Source organism: Nerophis lumbriciformis, linkage group LG29 (assembly GCF_033978685.3).
Source record: "Nerophis lumbriciformis linkage group LG29, RoL_Nlum_v2.1, whole genome shotgun sequence".
NCBI lineage: Eukaryota > Metazoa > Chordata > Actinopteri > Syngnathiformes > Syngnathidae > Nerophis > Nerophis lumbriciformis.
The window spans coordinates 5,682,974-5,706,448 of NC_084576.2; the positions used below are offsets into that span (position 1 = coordinate 5,682,974).

General features: G+C 41.9%; 1 protein-coding gene across 1 annotated transcript in view; it reads right to left on the reverse strand.

Moving 5' to 3' along the window:
- atrn (attractin) overlaps nucleotides 1–23,475 on the reverse strand; it is a 323,662-nt gene that overhangs the window by 26,626 nt on the left and 273,561 nt on the right. Inside the window, exon 27 of the mRNA XM_061925143.1 lies at nucleotides 21,803–21,910. Within this exon, the coding sequence (XP_061781127.1) occupies nucleotides 21,803–21,910 (108 nt within the window). The remainder of the gene's footprint in view (nucleotides 1–21,802; nucleotides 21,911–23,475) is intronic.

Genomic DNA, 23,475 nt, shown 5'->3' on the forward strand with positions numbered 1-23,475 from the left:
ACATAGCTCCTAGGATCATTGGGACACGCAAACTCCTCTACGGTAAGGTGGCAGCTCAGAGAGGAGAGGATGTATATATATCCTATATATATATATATATCTATATCCTATATATATATATATATCTATATCCTATATACAGGTAAAAGCCAGTAAATTAGAATATTTTGAAAAACTTGATTTATTTCAGTAATTGCATTCAAAAGGTGTAACTTGTACATTATATTTATTCATTGCACACAGACTGATGCATTCAAATGTTTATTTCATTTAATTTTGATGATTTGAAGTGGCAACAAATGAAAATCCAAAATTCCGTGTGTCACAAAATTAGAATATTACTTAAGGCTAATACAAAAAAGGGATTTTTAGAAATGTTGGCCAACTGAAAAGTATGAAAATGAAAAATATGAGCATGTACAATACTCAATACTTGGTTGGAGCTCCTTTTGCCTCAATTACTGCGTTAATGCGGCGTGGCATGGAGTCGATGAGTTTCTGGCACTGCTCAGGTGTTATGAGAGCCCAGGTTGCTCTGATAGTGGCCTTCAACTCTTCTGCGTTTTTGGGTCTGGCATTCTGCATCTTCCTTTTCACAATACCCCACAGATTTTCTATGGGGCTAAGGTCAGGGGAGTTGGCGGGCCAATTTAGAACAGAAATACCATGGTCCGTAAACCAGGCACGGGTAGATTTTGCGCTGTGTGCAGGCGCCAAGTCCTGTTGGAACTTGAAATCTCCATCTCCATAGAGCAGGTCAGCAGCAGGAAGCATGAAGTGCTCTAAAACTTGCTGGTAGACGGCTGCGTTGACCCTGGATCTCAGGAAACAGAGTGGACCGACACCAGCAGATGACATGGCACCCCAAACCATCACCCAACCATGCAAATTTTGCATTTCCTTTGGAAATCGAGGTCCCAGAGTCTGGAGGAAGACAGGAGAGGCACAGGATCCACGTTGCCTGAAGTCTAGTGTAAAGTTTCCACCATCAGTGATGGTTTGGGGTGCCATGTCATCTGCTGGTGTCGGTCCACTCTGTTTCCTGAGATCCAGGGTCAACGCAGCCGTCTACCAGCAAGTTTTAGAGCACTTCATGCTTCCTGCTGCTGACCTGCTCTATGGAGATGGAGATTTCAAGTTCCAACAGGACTTGGCGCCTGCACACAGCGCAAAATCTACCCGTGCCTGGTTTACGGACAATGGTATTTCTGTTCTAAATTGGCCCGCCAACTCCCCTGACCTTAGCCCCATAGAAAATCTGTGGGGTATTGTGAAAAGGAAGATGCAGAATGCCAGACCCAAAAACGCAGAAGAGTTGAAGGCCACTATCAGAGCAACCTGGGCTCTCATAACACCTGAGCAGTGCCAGAAACTCATCGACTCCATGCCACGCCGCATTAACGCAGTAATTGAGGCAAAAGGAGCTCCAACCAAGTATTGAGTATTGTACATGCTCATATTTTTCATTTTCATACTTTTCAGTTGGCCAACATTTCTAAAAATCCCTTTTTTGTATTAGCCTTAAGTAATATTCTAATTTTGTGACACACGGAATTTTGGATTTTCATGTGTTGCCACTTCAAATCATCAAAATTAAATGAAATAAACATTTGAATGCATCAGTCTGTGTGCAATGAATAAATATAATGTACAAGTTACACCTTTTGAATGCAATTACTGAAATAAATGAAGTTTTTCAAAATATTCTAATTTACTGGCTTTTACCTGTATATATATATATCTATATATATCAAATCAATCAACATTTATTTATACACCCCTCAATCACAAATGCCTCAAAGCACTTCACAAACCACAACGACATCTGAACCCTAGTAAAGACTTGTGTGGACTCAAGAATCTCGACCAAGTCCTACCTGTTCAGGCACAGTAAAAATAATCTATTTTTGTCTACTTGTCCAAAGTATCAAAATCAATGTCTTAAATTACTGAATGATTCAAGGCCGTAATTAACCAAGCTCAATTATTTTTTGGGGGGGAGATATAGATATTTATAAAAGGTCATTAAACACACCAACAAAAAAAAACACATAAAAATATAAACACTTTATATAAGTAGATAGTAGGGATGTCCCGATACCAATATTTTGGTACCGGTACCAAAATTTATTTCGATACTTTTCTAAATAAAGGGGACCACAAAAAAATGTCATTTTTTTAAACTATAAATCTTAGGATACATTAAACATACGTTTAGTACAGCGTCAGGAGGAGGCCTTGAGATGGGCCAAGGCAGTCACCCTTGGCAAACAGGGTTGGTGGACTCGGTGGGAAGGCGCTGAAAGAAAGAAGTTGAGCTGGAGGGATGTATGGGCCATGGATGCAAGGAGCTTAAGCTTTGCCATCAGAGCTACCTACGATGTCCTTCCGACCCCAACCAATCTCCAGCAGGAAACATTTGCGGTATTCCGAGCTGGTCGCGAAAGCTCAAAATCGTGGCTGGAATACTGAAGTCCGCCCTGTGGAGGTTGGGTGCAGAGGCTTCGTGGGAACCTCTACCGCAAAACTGCTGAGGAACTTGGGAGTCAGGGGTCAGTGCCTGCGTACAGCCATCAAAGCCGCATCTGAAGCAGCCGAAAAGAGCAGCCGGTGGCTCTGGCTGAAGAGGAATGACCCCAATTGGGCCCCCAACTAGCGCATCAGGAGGTATGCGGTCAGGAAAAGCTGACTCAGGGAACCGGACGCCCCTGCCATGCATAGTTCCCTGATAGGTCTGCCAACAAGGTGACTTTCATGGCTGATTGGGCTTGGGTCGCAAGCTCAGGTCTGATCATCCTGTAGCTGGCCGCCTCTGGAGAGGGTGTATAGTGTTAAAGGCCGAAACACCCAATGACCCAGAGGAACACTACTAATGATGCGCACCCGTAAATTTTATCCGTCAGGTCTTCCATTCACGTTCACTGTTCTAGTCATTTTAAAGTGTTAAAGGCCTACTGAAATGCGATTTTCTTATTTAAACGTGGATAGCAGGTCCATTCTATGTGTCATACTTGATCATTTCGCGATATTGCCATATTTTTGCTGAAAGGATTTAGTAGAGAACATCGACGATAAAGTTCGCAACTTTTGGTCGCTGATAAAAAAGCCTTGCCTGTACCGGAAGTAGCAGACGATATGCGCGTGACGTCACAGGTTGTAGAGCTCCTCACATCCGCACATTGTTTACAATCATGGCCACCAGCAGCGAGAGCGATTCAGACCGAGAAAGCGACGATTTCCCCATTAATTTGAGTGAGGATGAAAGATTAGTGGATGAGGAAAGTGAGAGTGAAGGACTAGAGGTCAGTGGGAGCGATTCACCCCAAACCATCACTGATGGTGGAAACTTTACACTAGACTTCAGGCAACGTGGATCCTGTGCCTCTCCTGTCTTCCTCCAGACTCTGGGACCTCGATTTCCAAAGGAAATGCAAAATTTGCATGGTTGGGTGATGGTTTGGGGTGCCATGTCATCTGCTGGTGTCGGTCCACTCTGTTTCCTGAGATCCAGGGTCAACGCAGCCGTCTACCAGCAAGTTTTAGAGCACTTCATGCCTCCTGCTGCTGACCTGCTCTATGGAGATGGAGATTTCAAGTTCCAACAGGACTTGGCGCCTGCACACAGCGCAAAATCTACCCGTGCCTGGTTTACGGACCATGGTATTTCTGTTCTAAATTGGCCCGCCAACTCCCCTGACCTTAGCCCCATAGAAAATCTGTGGGGTATTGTGAAAAGGAAGATGCAGAATGCCAGACCCAAAAACGCAGAAGAGTTGAAGGCCACTATCAGAGCAACCTGGGCTCTCATAACACCTGAGCAGTGCCAGAAACTCATCGACTCCATGCCACGCCGCATTAACGCAGTAATTGAGACAAAAGGAGCTCCAACCAAGTATTGAGTATTGTATTTTTCATTTTCATACTTTTCAGTTGGCCAACATTTCTAAAAATCACTTTTTTGTATTAGCCTTAAGTAATATTCTAATTTTGTGACACACGGAATTTTGGATTTTCATTTGTTGCCACTTCAAATCATCAAAATTAAATGAAATAAACATTTGAATGCATCAGTCTGTGTGCAATGAATAAATATAATGTACAAGTTACACCTTTTGAATGCAATTACTGAAATAAATCAAGTTTTTCAAAATATTCTAATTTACTGGCTTTTACCTGTATACTAGTACCAGTATACCGTACAACCCTAGTAGATAGAGCTAGAAGTTCCTATGAGTAGGTTTGTGTAGTCCACCTCAGGGTGGGACAACAAGTTGTTTAAACACATTGGAGCTATCCATACAGACAGTGAAAGACTCCAAGCGCCTGTCATTCTTCAGGACCACAAAACATTTGTGCTGTAAATGAGGACCCAATCCAAAGTTTCCTTCCACGTGACGGAATACCAGGAGAATGTGGAAAGGCCCCGCAGAAGACTACGTGGAGTTGCAATATCCACTAATTCACACAGAACACAGACTCATTTCTTCACTCGCCCCGTTTGCCTCGGGCTACACGCCGCTGTTCACATTGGGAACAATAACCACGAGGCCCTGCGCTAGAGATGCGCGGATAGGCAATTTATTTCATCCGCAACCGCGGCAGAAAGTCGTCAACCATCCGCCATCCACCCGATGTAACGTTTGATCAGAACTGCATCCGCCCGCCATCCGCCTGTTGTTATATATCTAATATTAATAAAAAAATTTAAAAAAGGGTGAAAACTACGCGAATTGCACCTTGTGCAGACAAGATTTTTCGATCGGACACGGAGGAATTAGTGATGTAAAAGACCACGTTGGGACAAAAAAACACAAGTCTAATGCCGTTGCTAGCGATACAAGTGGAAAACTTTCAACGTTTTTCGTCGCCCAAACAGATTCTTTGGATGTGATAAATGCCGAAGTTTTATTTACGGAGGCAATAATTGAGCATGGACTTCCAATCGCACTGGCTGATCACATGGGACAGTTAATAATGTAATGCAACCTTTAAAAATCATTACGCGGTGATCGCGATCCCAAAAATAAACTTTTCTTGCATGATAATGTCCAGAAAAATTCGCTTTATATTACTATAGAGTCCTTTTAACGAATGAGTTTGATGGTTTATCACAAACCTTAAATGAAAGAAGTCCTTAATTGTTCTCCTGCAGCATGGCCTTGCTTTGTGTTTGGTGCGCCATCCTGTCGGCTGTATTTCACAGCACGACATACTGTTAAAAGTGTTTATACTATTTATACTTTCAATTAACAAATTGAAGTCTTGTGAAAGGTTGACAGGATAACTGGCATTAACTGTCAAAATAATTTCAAACTATTGAAGTTAGCTTACAGAATAAACATGTCAATCAACCCATATGATTTTTGCTGTAATATTTTTGTTTTGAAAAGTCACTGTGACTGATAGAAAAGTGATGGTTTTAGCAACATTTTAACCTGTCTGAATGCTAATAATCATTTTGCGAGCAAGCAGGTAAGCTGCGCGGGCGGAGCGCGCGGAGTGACCCATGTTACGAGCCCCCGGCCACGGGGGTGGCGGGCAGGTAAGCTGCTTACCTGCTGCGCGTGACGCCGGCCGCGGCGAAAGCGGACGAGGCGGGGTGTCGGTGCAGTGGGCGCGGTAGTGACCCTGGACGTGCGTCGGGCCCTTCTCGCGGATCGCCTCAGCTACGGCTCCCGGTGGGGCCCTCTCGGGGGAAGGAGCCTCGGTCCCGGACCCCGGCGAGGCGTCCCTCCGCTCCGTAAAAGTGTCCATCTCTTTTTTTTTTTTTTCTTCTGTTGTGGCATATGCTGCAGGTGCCTGCTCGTTTTTCGTATGTGGGTAACAACATTTAACTATGTATATATATTTCCCAATTGGTTTAACTGCCACCCGCAAAAAAAAAAAAAAAAAAAAAAAAAAAAAAAAAATCTAATTAATCCGCCCGACCCGACCCGCGAGCGGATAAAATCTTATTTTTTTAAATTTCATCCGCCCGATTCGCGGATAATCCGCGGACTCCGCGGTTGTGTCCGCAAACCGCGCATCTCTACCCTGCGCACACCTTTCAATTTCCAGAAGCATCTCGGCTTTTCGCCTGTTGACATGTTCTCATTTCCACAGGAAATTGGGGGTTAAATCACCAAAAATGATTCCCGGGCGCGGCACTGCTGCTGCCCACTGCTCCCCTCACCTCCCAGGGGGTGAACAAGGGGATGGGTCAAATGTAGAGGACACATTTCATCACACCTAGTGTGTGTGTGTGACAATCATTGGTACTTTAACTTTAACTTAAATAAACATGAGATGCGCCCTCCAACACAAACATGAAACAAATCAATTATGTTTCCTTTCATCTGCCTCTATGATTGCTGTGATGTTCCTCACAAAAAACGTCTCGTGTTCGTGGGTTTTGCAGAGTGGCACCCCCCTGTATACCTCCCCACACACACACACACACTCCAACAACAATATCACAGCTTATCTCCAGCAGGCAGAGCGACACAGTTAAATTAGCTCCAGTAATTAGTCTTCCCCCACACAACTGAGACTGCACGCTGAGTATTTCGTCGTTAGCGACTCAACCAGACCACCTACTTCCGCTGTGACGACTTCTACTTCAGTCTGGCAAAAAAAAAAAAAATGTGAGATTGAGCAGAACCATGGAGAAGACCCCAATCTTTAATTGCGATAAAAAAAAAACTATTGACACAGTTGATCCATTGCTGATTATCAACAATTATCCAATGGAGTTGAATTGGACTGAGCGAAGAAATATGCTGTATGGTCAGCGCCCTCTTCGACTTTCGGGGTTCAGCTGGGTTTCCGTCTTTGTTGCTATGGTAACTGCTGCAGAACACTTGCATAAATGTGCACGTGTTTTTTCTAACCAAACCAATTTCAGGAAAATAGAAGACATTTCGACATTACGTCCGACCGGTAGGAGGCCACGGGGAAGACCCAGGACACGTTGGGAAGACTATGTCTCCCGGCTGGCCTGGGAACGCCTCGGGATCCCCCGGGAAGAGCTGGAAGAAGTGGCTGGGGAGAGGGAAGTCTGGGCTTCCCTGCTTAGGCTGCTGCCCCCGCGACCCGACCTCGGATAAACGGAAGAAGATGGATGGATGGATGGATAGAAGACATTTCAAACCGCTTAACAAAACAAGCGTGCAGTACAAAAACAGCATAAAATATAGTGTTGGTGCAGTTAGTCCAGTTTTATTTGTATTTCCTTACAGTTGACTGTGTATTTATTTTGGTGGTCTTTGTTTTAATTCAAATTGAATGCATGTTGATGATACATTCTAGCGCTGTAAGGAACACAGCGTCAAAGCAATGCAACGTCCTCACATACCTAACGTATAAAATAGGATAAATTAATTTGTTGTCCTCAAAATTCTACGCACAATACCCCATAACGACAATGTGAAAACGATTTTGTTTTTCTTAATAAAAAATGTTTGCAAAATATAATAATAAAAAACTAAAGAAAAAATCAGGACGCACTTGATCTTACTTTTGAGCTTCACGGCAAAGGCTGTGAATACTTATGTACATGTGATGTCTTAGTTTTTTATTTTTAATACGTTTGGGGGAAGAAAAAAAATCACATTGTCATTGTGGGATATTGTGCGTAGAATCTTGTAAATAAATATATGAATGTATTCCATTTGGGAATAGGGCTGTAACAGAACACAATGTGGAAAAAGTGAAGCGCTGTAAATACTTTCCGGATGCACTGTATGTCTATACACCAGAGGTGTGGACTCGAGTCACATGACTTGGACTCAAGTCAGACTCGAGTCATGAATTTGATGACTTTAGACTCGACTTGACAAAATGTAAAAAGACTTGCAACTCGACTTAGACTTTAACATCAATGACTTGTGACTTCACTTGGACTTGAGCCTTTTGAATTGACATGACTTGACATGACTTGCTACTTTCCCCAAAACCCAAAGATGAAAAAGTTATTCGGGAGCGCTCCGTATTTTTCATTGTGTACTTGTCTATCAGCGTTGCGTGTGTCAGCTGGTGTGGTCTCAGTACAACAGCCAATCAAATTAGATCTACTTTGTTTTCATCACACAGCATTCATCCAATCAAATTGCAGGACAACCAACGAAGAAGACATGTCCAAACCACACGCCAGTGAACAAAAAATGATACCTAAAATAATTTTGTTTGGGTATAAAAATTACGAGGTGGTCAACACAAAACGGTTTGCAGTATGCAACACATGCGGTTCGAAAATTACTGATGGAGAGGCAACAACTTCCAACTTCGTCCGGCATTTGAAGTTGCACAAAGAACGGTAAGTTTTGAATGTAAGATAACGTTTATTGGCTAAGTAACGTGACTTTTATTTGCTGTGTAGTTAAATCAGTGAGGCTGTAAACTCACTGCTAACGTTATAACGTTATTGCAAACACGGGAATCTGTTGCAGTTCACTACCTTATTCATACTTTTTGTTCAGTGATTTTTTTCAAGCAGGGTTACGTTAGTCAATATATCACACGTAACGTTAGACGGCGGTCAGCAGCACCGTGTATTTTAGCCACCTAAAAAAAGACAAAAATAGTAAAATAAAGGTCAGTTAAAATGTATACTATATTATGAATATGTGTACCGTTTTAGCTAGCTTTCTGACATACTGTTGGTTGTTTACCTCAGCGGTCCCCAACCACCGGGCCGCGGCCCGGTACTGGTCCGTGGATCGATTGGTATCGGGCCGCACAAGAAATAATTTTTTTTTTCTTTCTCTTTTTTTAATTAAATCAACATAAAAAACACAAGATACACTTACAAGTAGTGCACCAACCCAAAACAACTCTCTCCCCCCTTTTGTTCTGGGCATTGAACATGAAGACTCTTCCTTCACTGTTCCGAGTGGCCATGAGAGTCTTGGCAGTGCCTGCCTCCAGTGCTCCAGTGGAGCGAGTTTTCAGCCATGGTGGCATCATACTACGCCCCCATCGTGCACAAATGACTGACAGACTCTTGGCTAATTTGGTCTTGGGCCCTGACATATAAAAAATACAACTTTTTTGTTATGTTCACGTATATGTCATGTTTTTTCAATGTTAACACTTTTGTACAAATAAGTACATTTGCACTTTATTTTTCAATGTGTTTGTTCTGTAAAGGAATGAGTTAATGTTTAAAATGACTGGTTAATAGTGCTATTATAAAGTGCAATGTCAGCACAATTTTCTTTCCTGCAATTTAAAATGCACTTGTTTTAATAGATAAATACAGCGTTTGAAAAGCATACACAATCTGTGTTAATATATTAGTCTGTGGTTAAAAGGACTTGAAAGGACTCAAAACTCAAAATGCAGGACTTAGGACTTGACTTGAGACTTTCCAGTCTTGACTTTGGACTTGACTCGGGGCTTGCCTGTCTTGACTCGGGACTTGACTCGGACTTGAGGGCAAAGACTTGAGACTTACTTGTGACTTGCAAAACAATGACTTGGTCCCACTTCTGCTATACACAGTGCAGAGCGGCTCCTAATCCAGGCAACAAACTCCATTTCTTACAATACCGTTATCACTGGATGACAAGCGAATGCTATACATTCGACATACCGGCAAAAATGAGCAGGAGACACAAAGTGACATTAACTGCTTGGCTAGCTTGAATGTAAAGTAGCGAAACAATAGATGAGTTAAAAAAAAACACTTTGTTAATGTTGCTAGCTAGCCTAACAGCAAGCAGCTATGAACACGATATAAGCAAGACAATTATCAAGAGTCTAGACCGGAGAAAACAAAACAGCAACTAAACATTTGAAAATTGGAAATTATGAGCTTTGATGAAGTCAGCGCCTTGAAATCTAAAACCTGTTTTGAAATAGTATCCAAAAATGGGACTACTTTGTAATGTAAACAGGGTTTGCAAGACGCTGCAATATGACTTCTAGGCCACATCAACCATCCCTACTTCAGATGATAAACAGACTAACTAGACCAGGGGTGCCCACACTTTTTCTGCAGGCGAGCTACTTTTCAATTGACCAAGTCGAGGGGATTTACCTCATTCATATACCATATTTTTCAGACTATAAGTCGCAGTTTTTTTTCATAGTTTGGCCGGGAGTGCGACTTATACTCAGGAGCAACTTATGTGTGAAATTATTAACACATTACCGTAAAATACCAAATAATATTTTATATAGCTCATTCACGTAAGAGAATAGACGTATAAGATTTCATGGGATTTAGCGATCAGGAGTGACAGATTGTTTGGTAAACGTATAGCATGTTCTATATGTTATAGTTATTTGAATGACTCTTACCATAATATGTTACGTTAACATACCAGTTGGTTATTTATGCCTCATATAACGTACACTTATTCAGCCTGTTGTTCACTATTCTTTATTTATTTTAAATTGCCTTTCAAATGTCTATTCTTGGTGTTGGATTTTATCAAATACATTTCCCCAAAAAATGCGTCTTATACTCCAGTGCGACTTATATGTTTTTTCCCTTCTTTATTAACAATTAACAATTAGAGATGCTACCTCAGTAGAAGCATTTAAGTCCCATCTTAAAACTCATTTGTATACTCTAGCCTTTAAATAGCCCCCCTGTTAGACCAGTTGATCTGCCGTTTCTTTTCTTTTCTCCTCTGCTCCCCTTTTCCTTGAGGGGGGGGGGGCACAGGTCCGGTGGCCATGGATGAAGTGCTGGCTGTCCAGAGTCGGGACCCGGGGTGGACCGCTCGCCTGTGCATCGGCTGGGAACATCTCTGCGCTGCTGACCCGTCTCCGCTCGGGATGGTGTCCTGCTGGCCCCACTATGGACTGGACTCTTACTATTATGTTGGATCCACTATGGACTGGACTCTCACAATATTATGTCAGACCCACTCGACATCCATTGCTTTCGGTCTCCCCTAGAGGGGGGGGGGGGTTACCCACATATGCGGTCCTCTCCAAGGTTTCTCATAGTCATTCACATCGACGTCCCACTGGGGTGAGTTTTTCCTTGTGCCGAGGATGTCGTTGTGGCTTGTGCAGCCCTTTGAGACACTTGTGATTTAGGGCTATATAAATAAAGATTGATTGATTGATTGATTGATTATTATGCATTTTCGGCCGGTGAGACTTATACTCTGGAGCGACTTATACTCCGAAAAATACGGTATGTAATTTATATTTATTTATTTATGAAAGAGATGTTTTTGTTCACAAGTTAAATGAGTTTAATGATAATACAAGCATGTTGAACTTTCCTTTCTTTCATGAAGACAAGAATATAAGTTGGTGTATTACCTGATTCTGATGACTTGCATTGATTGGAATCAGACAGTAGTGATGATAATGTCCACGTTTTTGAATGGAGGAGAAAAAAGTCCTCTTTTTTTGTCTAATACCACATGAAAGTGGTTGGTTTTTGGCATCTTATCTGTCCAGCTTCCATACTCCTTTTTATACACTTTACAATAAATACATTGGCGGCAAACTCCGGAGCTTGCTAGCTTGTGCACGCTAGCTTTCTGAGACTCTTATTTTGTTCACGCAGGTAGGATCAAGTAAGGCTTTTATTGCGAAGTTAAAACATAAAAATAAATAAATCAAAATAATAAAAAAATACAAATATCTGACAATTTAATTGCTGCAAATTAGCCACTATCTTGTGGACAATGTGTGGAAATCCATCCATCCATCCATCCATCCATTTTCTACCGCTTATTCCCTTTGGGGTCGCGGGGGGCGCTGGAGCCTATCTCAGCTACAATCGGGCGGAAAGGCGGGGTACACCCTGGACAAGTCGCCACCTCATCGCAGGGCCAACACAGATGGACAGACAACATTCAAACTCACATTCACACACTAGGGCCAATTTAGTGTTGCCAATCAACCTATCCCCAGGTGCATGTCTTTGGAGGTGGGAGGAAGCCGGAGTACCCGGAGGGAACCCACGCAGTCACGGGGAGAACATGCAAACTCCACACAGAAAGATCCCGAGCCCGGGATTGAACCCAAGACTACTCAGGACCTTCGTATTGTGAGGCAGATGCACTAACCCCTCTTCCACCGTGCTGCCCGTGTGTAAATCCATTACCGTATTTTTCAGATTATAAATCGCAGTTTTTTTCATAGTTTGGCCGGGGGTGCAATTTATACTCCGGAGCGACTTATGTGTGAAATTATTAACACATTACCGTAAAATATCAAATAATATTATTTATCTAATTCACGGAAGAGACGAAGCAAATGTCAGCAATCGTCACACACACGTCAGCGGTCGTCACACACACGTCAACCAATAAGAATTCGGCGGGGGGCGGGACATGGCAGAAGTGCATTGTGGGTCATGGGATGCTAACTGCTATATGCTATATGCTACTGCCGTAGCTATTAAAATGGATCATATCAACATTGGCGGTAACTTATAAAAACTGAGAAGGACTGAACAAAAATGGCACCGAAAAGGAAATCATATACTGCAGATTACAAGATGGACGTAGTGAAATATGCAGCAGAGAACGGCAATCGAGCAGCAGAAAGAAAGGACGCTAGCGGGGCGCATACCAGGAGCGACACCGAGGAAGAAGATTTCATTGGATTTAGCGATCAGGAGTGACAGATTGTTTGGTAAACGTATAGCATGTTCTATATGTTATAGTTATTTGAATGACTCTTACCATAATATGTTACGTTAACATACCAGTTGGTTATTTATGCCTCATATAACGTACACTTATTCAGCCTGTTGTTCATTATTCTTTATTTATTTTAAATTGCCTTTCAAATGTCTATTCTTGGTGTTGGATTTTATCAAATCAATTTCCCCTAAAAATGCGACTTATAATCCAAAAAAATACGGTAATTATGCTTTATAAACACAGCACAGCATTTACCTATACGACCCAATCCAAACAACCTGCTACTGACAGTCGGTCTTTAGAGTTTTGACGGCAGGTACGGTGCGAGAGTCTGTTGAAATAAAAAGTGGTCGGTCATTTTTTCTTATTAATGATCTCGCAGCAGCCAGCGTCATCTCACAAGACCCTCGGGTGCCGTAAATGTCCATCAAGTGACGAAAGTGACTATTTTTTAGGTCTATTTTTTCAATGCCTGGCTGGCGATCGACCGACACACCCTCCGCCATCGACCGGTCGCTCGCGATCAACGTAATGGGCATACCTGAACTAGACTCTGACATTAATAATAATAGTGGTTGTTTGTTTTTGAGTGAACTTTTAGAATGAATCTGAAGTTTATAGAAGAAATACTGAAACATTCAAAAGTTTACATAGTCAAATTAGGTTAATCTACAAGGGTTATAATGCATTTTGTTCATGAAATTTCACCAAAAAGCTGAAGATTCCTCTTTTTTTTTTTTTTTTGAGTAGTTTATGTCACAAATAACGGTAATGGGCCAAACTCGTTCGAAAATCAACCCTTTCCCGTTCCAACTAGGAACCGTATTCATTAGTATCGTCCCTGCCGCTAAAACCCACTGAACGAGTAGTTTTATTTACGCTTACCGAGAGAATCCATGAGTGGGAGCAAGGATTGTTTGTGTTCTGTGGTCATTTTCCGGGTGTCTTGAACGGACTAATAGAATTTGCAGGATTTCTCATGACAAAAATTGTTGAGGTTTTTGTACAATTTTGTTTTTGAAAACCAAGGTACTACTGTTCTAGTGCAGTAATAGTCTGTCCCTGATTCTGAAGACACATTGAAGATAGATTATTAAAAGGCTGGTAATCAAATTAGAGGGGGAATCATGAGGAATTTGGAAATCTATTCCCAAGTGGTAAAATCATGGCATGATAACTTAAAAATAAAGACAACTTTGAGCTTGTTTTGTTTGTTTAAGAATTCTGAAAATGCACAAATCATATTTTTTCTGTGTGCTTCATAGTATTCTATCTTCATCTGTCGTTACTTATACTTTCTGAGAAAATGACGTGATAATGCTCATCATTGAGTCTGGCAGAGTTTAAAATGCTTGCAATGGTGTTCAACTTTTAATCTATCAGAATATGAAATTATTAATAATTACAGGATGTTATTAATGGAATTTACTCATTTTCCTCAATTGATGTTTATTCTGTACATGTGTAGCATCATCTACAACAGACCTTGTGAGTTTGGACACGTTTCAGTAATCACACATGAAGTTAGAAGGGGATACATATTTCAGTATACGTATATGCGAAACATGAAATGTAGAGATTTTTAAAAGCAGTTTTTGTGTTGTGGAAATTACCAACAACATCTTTGACAATCAACGATCCACATGTTGTATCCTATCACTAATAAGCAGTGTAATTAACAGGAAGTTTTGCCTCTATCTTAACACAGCATCTAGCTCCGCCCCTTCTGAAGTCATGCGCGCCCTAAGAATTGCTACAGCGACATCCGGTGGACACATTTAGAACAGCAGTTCCTTCATTCAAAAAGGACACTCCTGTTCTAGAACATTCTTAACTATACAGGTAAAAACCAGTAAATTAGAATATTTTGAAAAACTTGATTTATTTCAGTAATTGCATTCAAAAGGTGTAACTTGTACATTATATTTATTCATTGCACACAGACTGATGCATTCAAATGTTTATTTCATTTAATTTTGATGATTTGAAGTGGCAACAAATGAAAATCCAAAATTCCGTGTGTCACAAAATTAGAATATTACTTAAGGCTAATACAAAAAAGGGATTTTTAGAAATGTTGGCCAACTGAAAAGTATGAAAATGAAAAATATGAGCATGTACAATACTCAATACTTGGTTGGAGCTCCTTTTGCCTCAATTACTGCGTTAATGCGGCGTGGCATGGAGTCGATGAGTTTCTGGCACTGCTCAGGTGTTACGAGAGCCCAGGTTGCTCTGATAGTGGCCTTCAACTCTTCTGCGTTTTTGGGTCTGGCATTCTGCATCTTCCTTTTCACAATACCCCACAGATTTTCTATGGGGCTAAGGTCAGGGGAGTTGGCGGGCCAATTTAGAACAGAAATACCATGGTCCGTAAACCAGGCACGGGTAGATTTTGCGCTGTGTGCAGGCGCCAAGTCCTGTTGGAACTTGAAATCTCCATCTCCATAGAGCAGGTCAGCAGCAGGAAGCATGAAGTGCTCTAAAACTTGCTGGTAGACGGCTGCGTTGACCCTGGATCTCAGGAAACAGAGTGGACCGACACCAGCAGATGACATGGCACCCCAAACCATCACTGATGGTGGAAACTTTACACTACACTTCAGGCAACGTGGATCCTGTGCCTCTCCTGTCTTCCTCCAGACTCTGGGACCTCGATTTCCAAAGGAAATGCAAAATTTGCATGGTTGGGTGATGGTTTGGGGTGCCATGTCATCTGCTGGTGTCGGTCCACTCTGTTTCCTGAGATCCAGGGTCAACGCAGCCGTCTACCAGCAAGTTTTAGAGCACTTCATGCTTCCTGCTGCTGACCTGCTCTATGGAGATGGAGATTTCAAGTTCCAACAGGACTTGGCGCCTGCACACAGCGCAAAATCTACCCGTGCCTGGTTTACGGACCATGGTATTTCTGTTCTAAATTGGCCCGCCAACTCCCCTGACCTTAGCCCCATAGAAAATCTGTGGGGTATTGTGAAAAGGAAGATGCAGAATGCCAGACCCAAAAACGCAGAAGAGTTGAAGGCCACTATCAGAGCAACCTGGGCTCTCATAACACCTGAGCAGTGCCAGAAACTCATCGACTCCATGCCACGCCGCATTAACGCAGTAATTGAGGCAAAAGGAGCTCCAACCAAGTATTGAGTATTGTACATGCTCATATTTTTCATTTTCATACTTTTCAGTTGGCCAACATTTCTAAAAATCCCTTTTTTGTATTAGCCTTAAGTAATATTCTAATTTTGTGACACACGGAATTTTGGATTTTCATTTGTTGCCACTTCAAATCATCAAAATTAAATGAAATAAACATTTGAATGCATCAGTCTGTGTGCAATGAATAAATATAATGTGCAAGTTACACATTTTGAATGCAATTACTGAAATAAATCAAGTTTTTCAAAATATTCTAATTTACTGGCTTTTACCTGTATATTTAGAACACTGAATATGTTTGTGTTGAGAAAAAGTATGCTTATTTTCGTCAATAATAATTCAAATCTTTTTTCATAATTCCTTCAAGGTAACCAAGTCTGTTTTAAAGGGAATCACACAAAATTGTAGATGGCCACCATGTTTCCTACACAGCATCCAGGAACATCCAGACTAAGGTCATGCGGCTTGTCCTCCAACTAAATCAAGTCCTGGGTTGAACAAGCAGCAGCCATGATGGTTCATACCAAGTGGCAACACCTGATTTTCTTCAACAGAACAACTTTGGCCTCTGGATTAAGGGCATAAACAACTTTTAATGAATGTGAGAAGACGTTCCCGGCATTCTGCACCTTTGCTAGTTGCGGTGGCGTCCTGATAGGAGCGTGGAAAAAAAGGAAGTCGGCACCTCTTCCCCTCGCCCAATATGAACCCCGGCTAGTAGATAGGGTGGGACGGCGTCCGCCCGCAGCTGAGAAAGGCGGGCGAGGAGGAATCTAAATTGGATCTCGGCTCGCTGGGAGAAGAAAGGGTGCAAAAAGAAGGAGAGCGAAGGCGGAGAAGGAAAAAAAGGGAGCGTACAGATGGAGGAGAGCTGCTGTTTTGACTTTGTGCTGGCTTGTTAAACACAGGTGGATTCACACGCACACACAGATAAGGAGACGTGCAGACATCAGACGATAAGATCAGTAAAGGGTGAGTAAATTACAGCAGAACTGTGAAGTAAACATGTCTGACACAAACAAACAGAAATAAAAGGTACAACAAAAAGCCTAAAAATAGAACGCACTAATCAAATTAATCTGACTTGGGTACGCCACCTGTTCTTCTGGCGGCAATTTGAGGAGGCGAGACCACCAGTGACCTGGGACTCCCGTGACCCTTGGAGAGCAGAGGGTGTTTGAAGAGATGTCAAAAACCTCCGCACTCGTGGCTCGGCTAAAACTTTTTGAATATTCTTCTCGTTGCACGGACTGGCAGTTTGCTACTTGGCCCTAACCTTGCCGTCATGTGCTGCCCTCACTAGAAATACGAACCCCGTTTCCATATGAGTTGGGAAATTGTGTTAGATGCAAATATAAACGGAATACAATGATTTGCAAATCATTTTCAACCCAGATTCAGTTGAATATGCTACAAAGACAACATATTTGATGTTCAAACTGATAAACCTTTTTTTTTTTTTGCAAATAATCATTAACTTTAGAATTTGATGCCAGCAACACGTGACAAAGAAGTTGGGAAATGTGGCAATAAATACTGATAAAGTTGAGGAATGCTCATCAAACACTTATTTGGAACATCCTACAGGTGAACAGGCAAATTGGGAACAGGTGGGTGCCATGATTGGGTATAAAAGTAGATTCCATGAAATGCCCAGTCATTCACAAACAAGGATGGGGCGAGGGTCACTACTTTTTCAACAAATGCGTGAGCAAATTGTTGAACAGTTTAAGAAAAACCTTTCTCAACCAGCTATTGCACGGAATTTAGGGATTTCACCATCTACTGTCCGTAATATCATCAAAGGGTTCAGAGAATCTGGAGAAATCACTGCACGTAAGCAGCTAAGCCCGTGACCTTCGATCCCTCAGGCTGTACTGCATCAACAAGCGACATCAGTGTGTAAAGGATATCACCACATAGGCTCAGGAACACTTCAGAAACCCACTGTCAGTAACTACAGTTTGTCGCTACATCTGTAAGTGCAAGTTAAAACTCTCCTATGCAAGGCAAAAACCGTTTATCAACAACACCCAGAAACGCCGTCGGCTTCGCTGGGCCTGAGCTCATCTAAGATGGACTGATACAAAGTGGAAAAGTGTTCTGTGGTCTGACGAGTCCACATTTCAAATTGTTTTTGGAAACTGTGGACGTCGTGTCCTCCGGACCAAAGAGGAAAAGAACCATCCGGATTGTTATAGGCGCAAAGTTGAAAAGCCAGCATCTGTGATGGTATGGGGGTGTATTAGTGCCCAAGACATGGGTAACTTACACATCTGTGAAGGCACCATTAATGCTGAAAGGTACATACAGGTTTTGGAGCAACATATGTTGCCATCCAAGCAACGTTACCATGGACGCCCCTGCTTATTTCAGCAAGACAATGCCAAGCAACGTGTTACATCAACGTGGCTTCATAGTAAAAGAGTGCGGGTACTAGACTGGCCTGCCTGTAGTCCAGACCTGTCTCCCATTGAAAATGTGTGGTGCATTATGAAGCCTAAAATACCACAACTGAGACCCCCGGACTGTTGAACAACTTAAGCTGTACATCAAGCAAGAAAGGGAAAGAATTCCACCTGAGAAGCTTCAAAAATGTGTCTCCTCAGTTCCCAAACGTTTACTGAGTGTTGTTAAAAGGAAAGGGCATGTAACACAGTGGTGAACATGCCCTTTCCCAAATACTTTGGCACGTGTTGCAGCCATGAAATTCTAAGTTAATTATTATTTGCAAAAAAAATAAAGTTTATGAGTTTGAACATCAAATATCTTGTCTTTGTAGTGCATTCAATTGAATATGGGTTGAAAAGGATTTGCAAATCATTGTATTCCGTTTATATTTACATCTAGCACAATTTCCCAACTCATATGGAAACCGAGTTTGTACAATTAGAGGGATCGCTCGATAATTCATTTCAATTTGACATGTTTACTGGAAACTAAAGCATGCTTTTTAATCCTGCATCATTCAAAATATTCTTGACTATACCGTTTTTTTCCGGACTACAGAGCGCACCAGTATATAAATAAGCCACACCCACTATTTTTTAGGGAAAATTAATAGCTTTCCATATAATAGCCGCACCAGTTATTTACACATAAATATTCTGTAAATGTTTATTTACATACAGTACCATAATTGTTTCCAAACGGTGTCTGTAACACAGCAGTAAAACAACTAATCAAACAAAACAGAAGTCATCGTCATGGACCCACAAGCTGCGAAAGCTAGCTTTCCAATCAACTAAACAGACTTAATAACTCCACGGTGACGTTTTGGTTTAGTTTTTATTGTGGAAAATGACCCTGACATTTATCTTATTGGTGGTAAATAGATTTGCAAAATAAAAGGGTCTGGCCACCTTAACCATAGACTTCAATTCAACTAACAGGAGACCATGGACAAGAAGTTTTGTTGACTTTCACAAGCGCTCGAAGGCAACAAATATCGCCGTTCAACCAGAAAGTGGGATTCACAGCTGGGAGCAATCTCATCAAGAATGTGAATTGAAAGCTGAAAAAGACCAAAGTCTTCCTGGACCTCCACCAGAAAGCAGGAAGTGTTGATCCTTCTTGAACACCACTAACCATAACAGCACTAACCTTTACCTCGCCCCTGCGGCACCAAACTAACACTGCCTGGATGAACCCGCTAATTGAAAGTTGAACAGTGCTAATCAGTAAGCTAAAAGCCCAGGTTGTCGACACATAGTCCACAGTGTACACAGTGCAATGATAAGTGTGACCAGTAGATGGCAGTCACACATAAGAGATACGTGTGGACTGCAAGAGGACGTCAGTAAACAACACCAAAACTTTAAATGTTCCATTGAAAATATAAAATATTACACACGGTGCTAAAAAATCTGTCTAAATGTTTTAGTACGACTTTGGTAAGCTATGAAGCATCACCGCTTGATGGATTGTCGGAGCATTACCGCTACCATAGTCAGACGTACTGTGCTTCAACATACAATATTATTATTGTGTGTGTATAACATTATTTCTTAAACTGTGGGTCATATAAACATGCCTATTTTTGGAAAGTGGGAGGGAGGTAGAGTTATTTTCTTAACTTAAATAATGATGCAGTGTGCATGAGAAAGTGATAACATATCACAACTAGAGATGTCCGATAATGGCTTTTTTACCCATATCTGATATTCCGATATTGTCCAACTCTTAATTACCGATACCGATATATACAGTCGTGGAATTAACACATTATTATGCCTAATTTTGTTGTGATGCCCCGCTGGATGCATTAAACAATGTAACAAGGTTTTCCAAAATAAATCAACTCAAGTTATGGAAAAAAGTGCCAACATGGCACCGCCATATTTATTATTGAAGTCACAAAGTGCATTATTTTTTTTTAACATGCCTCAAAACAGCAGCTTGGAATTTGGGACATGCTCTCCCTGAGAGAGACTATGAGGAGGTAGAGGTGGGCGTGGTTGGGGGGACGGGGTTGAGGTGGGGAGGGGGGGGGGGGGGTCGTAGGGGGTATCGGGGGTGTATATTGTTGCGTCCCGGAAGAGTTAGTGCTATAAGAGGTTCTGGGTATTTGTGCTGTTGTGTTTATGTTGTGTTACGGTGCGGATGTTCTCCCGAAATGTGTTTGTCATTCTTGTTTGGTGTGGGTTCACAGTGTGGCGCATATTTGTAACAGTGTTAAAGTTATTTGTACGGCCACCATCAGTGTGACCTGTATGGCTGTTGACCAAATATGCCTGGCATTAACTTGTGAATGTGAAAAGCCGTAGATATCATGTGATTGGGCCGGCACGCAAATCAAATCAAATCAAATCAACTTTATTTATAGAGCACATTTAAAATTTACCACAGGGGTAGCCAAAGTGCTGTACAATGAGCAGGTTAAAAGATAAAACGAGTACCGAGCAAACACAACACAACACAAACAGAACACGATAAAAAATAAATAATTAAAATAGAATTAATAAAAACATAAAAACATAAAAACAGGATCACAGCAGGTGTATTATGGGGCGCCATTGCAGGATGGATATCACTCAGTGTTAAAAGCCATGGAATAAAAGTATGTTTTTAAGAGAGATTTAAAAACAGGAAGAGAGGAGGCTTGTCTAACACTCAGGGGTAGGTCGTTCCAGAGCTTGGGAGCAGCAACGGCGAAAGCTCTGTCACCTCTAAGCTTCAGCCTTGTGTCAGGGACCGTCAACAGCAGCTGATCGGCTGATCTTAAGGATCGGGTGGGGCAGTAAGGCTGAAGGAGGTCGGAGAGATAGGTTGGCGCCAGGTTGTTTAGACATTTAAAAACAAATAAAAGGAGTTTAAAATGTATTCGGTAACGCACAGGGAGCCAGTGAAGGGACGCTAAAATAGGGGTGATGTGCTCACGTCTGCGGGTCTGTGTTAGCAGACGAGCAGCAGAGTTCTGCACGAGCTGCAGGCGGGCGAGGGAGGCCTGGCTAATGCCAACATACAGGGCATTACAATAATCAAGACGAGTCGAGATAAAAGCGTGGATTAATTTCTCAAGATCATGTCTTGATAGAAGCGGTTTCACTTTCGCTATTTGGCGTAATTGATAAAAGCTTTTTTGAACGACGCTGCTGATTTGTTTTTCGAATTTAAAATCTGAGTCAAACTTTTATTGATGAGATGACTCTAACACGATGGTTAAAAGCATCAGGACACTTGACATGTGATCTCCCTAAACCTGTCATTTCCTGCTCCAAATGATGACATCAATGCTGGATTTCAAAAGCGGGCTGCATGTCTGAGCTAAAACTCCCTCAGCAACCAACAACTTATATTCAGTTTTGATTCCAACAAACAACATCTGCTGGTTCGTCAAAGTTCTGCAGAAGAAGACTTTGTAGAGAACTTGCACATGGTCCAAACAGCAGCCGCATCATTTGTTGTTCAGGCTTTATTTACTTTTGCTATGTGCCGTCTTCACAGCCGTATGGTCCAAATCAATCACTTAGATGGGCTGTTGTCTCACACAAACAACCTGAACAATTCCTACATTTCTCTCTACGAGAGGGCCGTGCGGGAGACCTCACCTTGACATTTCCTCCTATCAGGTCGGGCGGCTCCTCGTCCGTCTCCAAGGCAACGTTTATGGTGGCAAAAGGCCGGCTGGCCATCTGCTGCATCTCCCTCAGCAGTTGCTATGGAGACATGGGGAATACTTTCGTTAGTCACAATGTATACAGCATGACGTCATTCCTTTTATTAGGGCCCGCAATGGCCCATTGCAAAAGGACTCCCAAAGGGAGTCCTTATGCAATGGGACATAAGGACCTATTGTTATTCGTTCGTTTTATTAGGGCCCGCAATGGCCCATTGCAAAAGGACTCCCACAGGGAGTCCTTATGCAATGGGACATAAGGACCTATTGTTATTGTAAGGTTTTATTATTATTCTTTCTTTCTTTCTTTCTTTCTTCTTCCGCCGCCTCTTCGAGCACTAATTTGACCCACTTAACATGCTTCAAAACTCACCATATTTGACCCACACATAAGGACCTGCGAAAATTGCCTTTTAATAAAAAAACCAAACCCCAAAACTCAAAATTGCGCTCTAGCGCCCCCTAGGAAGAAGAAAAAACTACGCTGCCTGTAACTCCCACTAGGAAGGTCGGAAAAACATGAAACAAAATCCTCTATGTAGGTCTGACTTAGACCTAGTTCTCATAATTGTACATCCTCGGGCTAAAATCAACAGGAAGTTGGCAATTCCCCCTTCAAGACAAAAAAGTACTAAAAACAGTCAGTTTTGCTTCTTTGAGCTGTAATTTGACCCCCTTAACACGCTTCAAAACTCACCGAACTCAACGCACACATCAGGACTGGCAAAAATTGCGATCTAATAAAGAAACTGCCCTCTACAGCAATTTTTGAATAAAACTGATAAAAAACTGCTCCTCGGAAGAAAAAAATTACAAAACTGCCTGTAACTCCCACTGGGAAGGTCGGAGAGACATGAAACAAAAACCTCTCCGTAGGTCTCACTTAGACCTACATTTCATAAATTGACTACCCCCAGCAAAAATCAACAGGAAGTTTGCTATTCCCCCTTCAAAACAATTTTTTTTGTAAAAACCAGTCACCTTCCTTCAAAAACGAACTCCTCTGAGCGCGTTTGTCGTTTCGCCTTCAAACTAACACAGGAGAGACATTGAACCCTTGTGATTACAACAACAGAAGCGCTTTTTTTATAACCGCTCCGGTTTTGATTTTATGAGCCTTCAAAGACCCGCTGCGCTGATGCTGCTGCACTGCTGTTTTTTTAAGATGGCTGCTTAGAAGCAGGAAGCACCAACGTGCCCACACAATGCAGACAAGGTAGGTACACTACACAAAAGTCTTGGGACACTTCAGACTAAAAGTAGACAAAAGTATTGGGACACTTAGGACTAGCACCTGCCAAATACGCGGGCCCGAACAACGCTGCTTGCAGCTTTAATTCTTTCTTATTATTATTCTTCCGCAGCTTTGCGCACTACTTTCACCCCCTTAACATGCTTCAAAACTCACCAAATTTTGCACACACATCAGTAATATACGGCAAAACTTTTTATCAAAAAACCAAACCTCAAAACTCAAAATTGCGCTCTAGCGCCCCCTAGGAAAAAAAAACTAGACTGCCTGTAACTCCCACTAGGAAGGTCGGAAAAACATGAAACAAAATCCTCTATGTAGGTCTGACTTAGACCTAGTTCTCATAGTTGTAC